This window comes from Oryzias melastigma, linkage group LG10 (genome assembly GCF_002922805.2).
Source record: "Oryzias melastigma strain HK-1 linkage group LG10, ASM292280v2, whole genome shotgun sequence".
Taxonomy (NCBI): Eukaryota; Metazoa; Chordata; class Actinopteri; order Beloniformes; family Adrianichthyidae; genus Oryzias; species Oryzias melastigma.
The window spans coordinates 23,387,511-23,396,134 of NC_050521.1; the positions used below are offsets into that span (position 1 = coordinate 23,387,511).

The 8,624-nt window shown below is 39.1% G+C and overlaps 2 protein-coding genes across 2 annotated transcripts; both read left to right on the plus strand.

Annotated features, from left to right (window-relative positions):
• The first annotated feature begins 468 nt into the window (after window positions 1-468).
• On the plus strand, window positions 469-2,121 carry LOC112153072 (nuclear factor 7, ovary). The gene has a single exon (XM_024282959.2). It carries the CDS (start codon window positions 679-681, stop codon window positions 2,092-2,094), a length of 1,416 nt encoding a protein of 471 aa, XP_024138727.1. The 5' UTR covers window positions 469-678; the 3' UTR covers window positions 2,095-2,121.
• Window positions 2,122-5,494: 3,373 nt separating this feature from the next.
• On the plus strand, window positions 5,495-7,706 carry LOC112153370 (histone deacetylase 3-like). The gene is made up of 11 exons (XM_024283549.2): window positions 5,495-5,590; window positions 5,673-5,815; window positions 5,888-5,969; window positions 6,492-6,548; window positions 6,615-6,670; window positions 6,734-6,867; window positions 6,938-7,018; window positions 7,092-7,165; window positions 7,238-7,302; window positions 7,381-7,470; window positions 7,560-7,706. The coding sequence occupies exons 1-11, from the start codon at window positions 5,522-5,524 to the stop codon at window positions 7,684-7,686; spliced, it is 978 nt and encodes a 325-aa protein (XP_024139317.1). The 5' UTR covers window positions 5,495-5,521; the 3' UTR covers window positions 7,687-7,706.
• The last annotated feature ends 918 nt before the right edge of the window (window positions 7,707-8,624 follow it).

Consider the following 8,624-nt stretch of genomic DNA (forward strand, 5'->3'; position numbering starts at 1 on the left):
TTTCCTCCCTAAAATCCTTAAAGTACAACAGTTTTTGACTATTCAGTTCCCTGGATTTTAAGTGGAATTTAGCCAAATGGTTAATATTTTTTTATCTAAACCGCAAATATGATGTCCCCATTTACCGATTACTGACTTTGAAATTGTAGATTTAAACACCCATAAAGAAATAAATGAGCAAAGTATACATAATTAAAATCTTAATGTACAAAGTATACACTAGAAGTAGATAGAGATAAAATAATAAAGTACAATAAACATAAAATGAGCACAGTATGTGTGACTGTATTGAAACTGTAGTATTATTATTCAATTATTTTATACTTATGACATTTATGTACAGGACGTAATCTGCAGGATGCTTCATGATTTTAGTGTTAAGTAGTTTTAACATGAAGAGACAATTAGATGAAATTTACATTGAAAACAAACAAGAAGGTTTAACTCACCTGTGGTTACCAAAGAAACACAAACATTGTCATCTAGTGGAGGAAAACTGCATGAACAAGGAAATGAAGCTTAAACAAACCGAAACTATTCTGACTTTGTTACCTGAACTCAGACGCCATTAAAGCCGTGAAAATCTCTGCTGGAAAAACAACGATTTTTGGAATATTTTCAGCCTGTAGTTCAAGACAGAAGCTGGTGAGTCCTGAGACTGAAAGACTTTGGTTAGAAATGGCTGAGAGAGCTGCTCTTCTTGAATTCCTGAACTGTCACATTTGTTCAGAGACTTTCAATGATCCTGTAACTCTGAGCTGCAACCACAACTTCTGTTCAAGCTGCCTGCAGAAGTTCTGGGAACAAACTCTGAACAAAAACTGTCCCATCTGTAAAAGAAAATCATCTAAAGATTATCCTATTGTGAACTTCAGCCTGAAGAAACTTGCTGACTCGTTTGCTGGAAGACAGAAATCTGAATCATCAGAGACAAAAACAGGAGAGCAGAAGATCATGGAGGTCTGCAGGAAACATTCAGGAGAATCCAAACTCTTCTGTAAAGACGAGCAGAGAGCTTTTTGTTCTGTCTGTGAGTTTTCTCAGCACCAGAGTCACAAAGTGGTTCCTGTAGAAGAAGCAGTCAGAGAGCTGAAGGAGGAGCTGAAATCTGACTTAAAGTCTCTGCAGGACAAGAAGATGAAATACAAAGAAGTGGAGGAAACATACAATCAGATGATTCAACACTCCAAGAAGCAGCTGCTGTCCACAGAGACACAGATCAGAGCAGAGTTCAACAAGCTCCACCAGTTCCTGAAGGAGGAAGAGGAGTCCAGACTGGCAGCTCTGAGGGAGGAAGAGCAGCAGAAGAGGAAGACTGTGAGCAGAGAGATGAAGAGGATCCAGGAGCAGATGTCCTCTCTGTCAGAAAGTATCAGTGCTGTTAAAGCAGAGCTGCAGAAAGACAAGGAGGCGTTCCTCAGCAGTTCTAAAGACACTCAGAGCAGAGCCAGGGCCCAGAGCTCGCTGTCAGACCCACAGCTGCTCTCAGGAGCTCTGATAGATGTGGCCAAACATGTGGGCAACCTGTCCTTCAGAGTCTGGGAGAAGATGAAGGAGAAGGTCCACTTCAGTCCCGTCCTCCTGGACCCAAACACTGCAAGTGATGTGCTTTATCTGTCTGATGATCTGACCAGTGTGAGACAAGGAGAAACTTATCAGAAGCTTCCTGACAATCCAGAGAGAAACACGGAATATACTTCTGTTTTTGGTTCTGAAGGATTCAGATCAGGGAAACACAGCTGGGAGGTGGAGGTGGGAGATCATCCTGAATGGAACATTGGTGTGGCTAAAGAGTCTGTTAACAGGAAAGGAGAGACGTTTGCTTCATCAGAATATGGAATCTGGTGTTTATTACATGATAATGGAGAATACACCAACTGTAATGGTCAGACTGTCACTGTGACCAAGAGTCTCCAGAAGATCAGAGTCCAGCTGGACTATGACAGGGGGGAGGTGTCCTTCTACAACCCTGAAGACATGACTCACATCTACACTCACAAAGACACTTTCACTGAGAAACTTTTACCATATTTCGATGTTGGAAAATCTGGAGATGCAAAAACCTCTAAACTCCAAATCTGTCCGACTGACTGAGATGATTTGACTCTTTTGTCATAAAAATATAACAGATTTTCTTTCTCATCACAATGATCATTACTCTTTGATCAATCCACATGATCAGATTTTCTTCCAACAATCAGCAGAAAATTCTCTTCATTGTTGTGCGACAATTAACACTAAAATTAGATTTTAAAACTGATTTCTTCATTATAAATCTTTATTTATAGAAAGCTAAAAACACAAAGTTCAATATTTTTGTTTGTCTTCTGTATAAAAATGATCCACAGTGATCCAGAAAATGTGACTCTGATGTTCTGTAAATACATTTTCATTAATGTGTCACTGAATCTGTTTTCTTTGATCTTTAGTGTCTGAAACTATTTTACATCTGATTTCAATTACAGATTTCACCACAGAACCTATAAATATTTCTATCAAAGTATTTAAGTTTTTTGCTGTTTCAGTTCAAGAGACTGTTAAGCTGTTAAATCCTCTTCATGGGTAAAACTTCACCTGTTTCTACTCCTGAAAATAATTCTTCAGTTGAATCTTTACAGACCAGACAAACCAGAAAGTCTACAGATAAATTTTCTTTTCAAATCAGAAACTTTTTCTTCATCTCATTAACATGAAACCCAGATTTCTGTTCTGCATTTTCCTCCAACTGTAGACAGTTTCTGTTTTGAGGTTTTCATCCCTGAAATCAGCAGAAGACGGAGAGAAAGTTCCTTCTGTCTCTGGACCGTCTTTCTGAACACATTTACCTCCAACTTTCTGTCAGACTTTGAAATGTTTGAAAGAAATCTTCATGAATAACATTTTGTTATTTAAGAGAGATTTTCATGTTTGGTTTCAAGCTCTTCTAATGTAAAGAAGAGTTTGACATCGACTTTATTATCATCATCCTCTTAAATGTTGTTTTAGAGAATCATCAGGAAAATGTGTGATATACCAAAACATGTATTTATGTGTGCAGAAATATTATAGGAGTTCAGTTTAATAAAACAGTTTTTTTTTAAATTGAAATTGTTGTTTTACTTTGTTTTTTTCTTCCTTGAATGTAATACACTGTGCCGCCACCAGAGGTCAGCAATTCTTCCACTTTGGCTGTCAGGCAGAAAGCTGCAAAACTGCAGTTACTGACACAAGTCGAGACGCTTGAGAGAAACCAATTAATCTATGAAACATGTCTTTGGACTGTGGGAGGAGTTGCTGGAGAAAACCCACACGTGCACGAGGACAACATGCAAACTCCACCCAGAAAGATCCCAGCTGGGATTCAAAGCAGGGTCTTCTCGTTATGAGGAGAAATAATAAAAAAGAAAGGTAGGTCAGGCCGATTTCAGCTTCAGAAGTTTCTTCTGAGCACCAGATACTTTCTCATGTATTTTTTTTAAACGTCTTTATCCTTTAGGGCAGGGGTCACTAGCGGACCGTGGTCCAGATCTGGGCCCAGATGTTGGGTCATGCCGTCCCAGCATCTGGGCCGACTTTGACGCAAAACTAAAACGACGCCTCTATTTTAAACTGTGCAAATCTTGTTTTCATTGCAACACATTCTCATTACTTACTCGTCACATGTGGACGTATGGTTCCGGCCCCCTCAGCATCACTTCTTGATGTTTTCAGGGTCCCAAACTCTGGATTTTTCAACATGCTGCCAGTTCCCATTAAATCAGGGGGTCCCCGACACGGGGTGCTTGATACCGGGCTGCAGATTTCTGCATTTTTATCTTCTGATTCTGAAGGAAGTTTTATTTTGTTCAGAGCGAAAGCCCAAAGCTAAAAGTTAATGAAAGGCAAACAAAAAGACATATTTAGAAACTTTCTTTTTTGGGAGAAAAGAGCCATGATCTGAAGAAGAGCTTTCCACTTCAGAGAAACATAAAGCTGCTGTTTACAGACACAACCAGGAGTCTTCCTCCAAACATGGATTTATGGAGATAGTCGTTTCCACGTATCAAACTGCTCTGCAGAATATGCAGCGACAGATTCTTGAATGTTTTGCATAATATTTATTATTATACTTAGAAAATATAGTTTTTGACGTTTAGTCGTTTTGTTTTTTGCTTTATTTATTTACTACATCTAAAAAGTCTCAAATAAAGTTATGAATTACATGCAGATGTTCCACCAATACTCAGCTACTTAAACATAAACAGCATCATTTGTTTTCTGGACCTTAACTTCAAGTAAGGAGTTCAAACTGGACCTCATTAAACTTTAGTTAAAGATCCCTGCGGTACAACAAAGAACATTTCAGATGTTGCTTCAGTATCTCTGGAGTTGAAGAGTCGGTTAAGTAGAAACTTCTTTTAGTGAAAGGTAAAACTAACTGGAGAGAAACTTGTTCATATATAAAAAGGCTAAAGAACAAACACAGAAGTTTTTGAATTTTCTAGAAGTTTGTTAAATTAATGATAAATGATGGCGGATAGCTTTTAGGTTATTTGACCAAATCACTCCAAAAAAATGCCAATTTGGTTTAAAAATCTAAAAGTTATTGAAGAAAAACGTGAAAATTTACACTAAAAAATTTACTAAAATTAGAAAAAGCATCAAAAGCTAATGTAAACTGCAGTTATAGATAGTTCTTAGTCTGTTTTATTATTTTAAAGGGTTTTGGTTTGATTTGGTCCAATACTTTAAGAGCTATTGAAGAAACATTCTGTCATTTGTTGACGGTCCCTAAATATGAACAGAGCGAATGTCTGTCGAATATCCAACCTAAAACTAACTTCACTGCAGTTTAATTTGTTATCTACTCGAGTTTTTTAAACTTTTTACAGTTTAGCTAATATTTTATCAACATGCTAAAGCTGTTTTATCTTCAACAAATCTAGGTTATGGAAAGGTTTTTGTTTTTAATGTGTTGTTTATTTGCTTTTTAAGCGTTTATTGTTTTCATAGAACATTTTTATTTTTCAAAATCAGCTGTTTATCAGTTTTGAGTAAACTTGTGATTCTTATCAATAATGTTTTGAACTTATCTAAAGTGTGAGCTCAAATAAAAACTGGTCCACAAAAACTGATCTTATATCACAGTTCTGGTTACAACAGCTTTTAAGAATCTGGTTATAAAATTGTATTTTATGTTAAAAGACTGATGTTTTGTTCTACATATGAAAAATGTAAATTTAAGCAAAAATCTGTGAGAAACTGAATGAAAGACTTTGTCCTGAAGCATTCAGACTTATTAACAAAACTATTTAATTAAATCTTAAATGTGATCTTGTTTTTTTGTATTCCTGATAAAATAATTAACCAAAAATGCAAAAGCAAACAAACTTTTACTGAAAGTTTAACTGGAACTGACTCCCTTTGTTTGGATACAAATGTTCATCAGCAGAAACCAAATCTCTGAGCCACTTTCATGTTGAACTAGAATCACGTTTAATGTTTGAAACTGATCTGGATCTTAAATAAATCTGAACCGTCTCCTGCAGGTGCTGGTCATCCCATGAAGCCTCACCGTTTGTCCCTCACCCACAGTCTGGTGTTGCACTATGGCCTCTATAAGAAGATGATGGTGAGACGCTCCTGAAGGTCCAGAAGCTGCTTTCTCTGCTGCTTCCAAACAAAGACTTAACTCTGAATTCTGTTACCGTCAGGTTTTCAAGCCGTACAAAGCCTCTCAGCACGACATGTGTCGGTTCCACTCTGAAGATTACATAGACTTCCTGCAGAAGGTCAGCCCCAACAACATGCAGGGCTTCACCAAGAGCCTGAACACCTTCAACGTAGGAGATGACTGGTGAGCGCTGCTCCTCCGTTTCCTTCTTCTGCTTCATGCAGACGTGACCACTAACCGAACCGTGGGTTGTAGTCCTGTGTTTCCAGGTCTGTTTGAGTTCTGTTCCAGATACACCGGAGCGTCTCTGCAGGGCGCCACGCAGCTCAACCACAAGGTAACCAGTCAGTTTTGTTCTGTCAGTCATAAAAAGTTCTTCATGGACTTCTCTGTTAATGCACACGATTGAACTTAATGGTCCCAGCAGCTCCATTTAAGGAATTATTTACAGATAAAATCTTTACAAAAATCTTCTTTAAATTGGATTTCAATGATTACAAAAAGCTGCAGATTCCATAATTTCCTTTTTACTGTATTTGTTCATCCCAGAGAGCGACATGACAAAACACTGAGTAGTTTATTGAAAAAATATGGAAACATTTCTTTTTAAGTTTTATTAGTAATCATTGAAACAACAAATAAAAAAGGAGAGACTAAAGTGTTGTTTTGGACTTAACTGCATCGTTTTTAAATGATTTTTCCTGGACTGATTTATTGTTATGACCTTAGATCACCACTAGATGTCACTGTATGCCCTAAAACACCACATTAGAACCTATACTGTCAGTGAATGAAAGGTTTATTCTTTGAGGTTTTTGTTCTCGTCAGGTTTACTGAGTGTAAATATTTCTTCCTGCAGATCTGTGACATCGCCATCAACTGGGCTGGAGGTTTACATCACGCCAAAAAGTTTGAGGTCAGAAAACAAACTCCTGATCTTCACGTTTGTTCAATTTCTGATTAAAATGTTTTTCGTTTGCAGGCGTCGGGGTTTTGCTACGTGAACGACATCGTCATCAGCATCCTGGAGCTTCTAAAGTGAGGCGGCGCTCCTCTGCACCTCCTGACTGTTCCCGCCTTTTCTAATCATGTGTGTTGCAGGTACCACCCCCGCGTTCTGTACATCGACATCGACATTCACCATGGCGACGGGGTCCAGGAGGCCTTCTACCTGACGGACAGAGTCATGACCGTGTCCTTCCACAAGTACGGGAACTACTTCTTCCCGGGAACAGGTGAGAGCTGCTCCCGGCTGGTGTTCGCTCCGTCTTGGATTTGTGAGGACTCCCGGCTGCTTTCCTGCAGGTGACATGTACGAGGTGGGGGCCGAGAGCGGCCGCTACTACTGCCTGAACGTCTCGCGGCGAGACGACATCGATGACCAGAGTGAGTGGCCAGGTCTGCGCAGACAGGCGAAGCGTCTGCTGCGAGCGTGCAGTCACGGCTGTGTGTGTTGCAGGTTACAGGCAGCTGTTCCAGCCGGTCATCAAGCAGGTGGTGGATTTCTACCAGCCCACCTGCATCGTCCTGCAGGTCAGACGCCGCCGCCGCCGCCGTTTGTCTGGTTCTGTAGGTCATTGTGAGAGCATTGCTGTTTGTTTACAGTGTGGAGCCGATTCTCTAGGCTGTGACAGACTGGGCTGCTTCAACCTCAGCATACGGGGACACGGGTGAGACTGTTTTACCCCCCCTCACGTGCGGGCAGCGTTTCTGCACGGTCAGCATGATGACGCCACTTCCTGTTTCAGGGAGTGCGTGGAGTTCGTGAAGAGTTTTAAGATTCCTCTGTTGGTGCTCAGAGGAGGAGGGTACACTGTGAGGAACGTGGCTCGCTGCTGGTTAGTGTCACTTCAACCAAACGGTCTGTTACCATAGCAACCTGTGATGAATATTAGAGGTTTGTGTAACTTCTGCTTTGTGGATGTAGGACCTACGAGACGTCTCTGTTGCTGGAGGAGTCCATCAGTGACGAGCTGCCGTACAGAAACTTTACTTACTGTATACACTTAAAGAAATATCTAGTTCTGGCGCCATCTGCTGGAAGGTCAGGTTAGTTACAGGTGCTGGTGGTGAGGTCTATAAATAAAATTAAGAGGATTTTAAAAGAAAAATCAGTTTTCTATGGCAGGAATATCCACTGGAATAAAAAATACTCCAGTATGTATCAAGAATGAGGGTTTTTGAACACATATGGTGCTCACACTGGAGTATTGCTTCCTAATACTAATTTATGTACTCACAGCTGGAAGAGACTTGGTGTGAAATGTCAAAATTTCGTCAGTTTTGATCCCGGCTTTTCCTTTCATAGCTCTATTCCGATGTATGAACAGTGTCCCAGAAAGTGTTCACAGTTTGAAAGTTGATCACAAAGAAGAAACTAATAATTGCCAAAACTAATACTTGCTAATTACACCAAGTTTTGTTTTATGTTACTACCAAATCCAACTCTAATTAATCTAGACTTGCGACGTATGAAGTTAATGTGTGTTTAAACAGGAAGTGATCTTTTGAATTCACATTACCAAGAGCAGTGTGATCATAGTTTAAGATGTTGGGAAACACTTTGCTATTTATGTCAAGTTTGAATGAGCTCCCTCTCTCCCTCCGTTCCCTGGACTCTGTTCACTCTTTTAAAAGCAAACTTAAAACCTTTTATTTTGGTAAGTATTTTAACTGAGTCTGTTTTTAATTGGGCTTGAAATGATTGTTTTATGTGGTACTTGCTCCTGTCTTTTATGTTTCTTAGCTTGTGAGGCTTTTGTCTTTTATGTTTTTAATCGGGAAAGCTTTGTCCTTTATGTTTTCTTATCTTTTAAAGTATTTGCTTTTATGCTTTTAACTTGTGAAGCACCTTGTGACTTTTGTCTGTGAAAGGTGCTATATAAATAAAACTTACTTACTTACTTTGTGGTCAAAAGTCATTTTAAAGACAGATCAATAATTTATTAAATATTACAATGTTTTGTTAAAACATGTAAAAGCAGCATCTTCA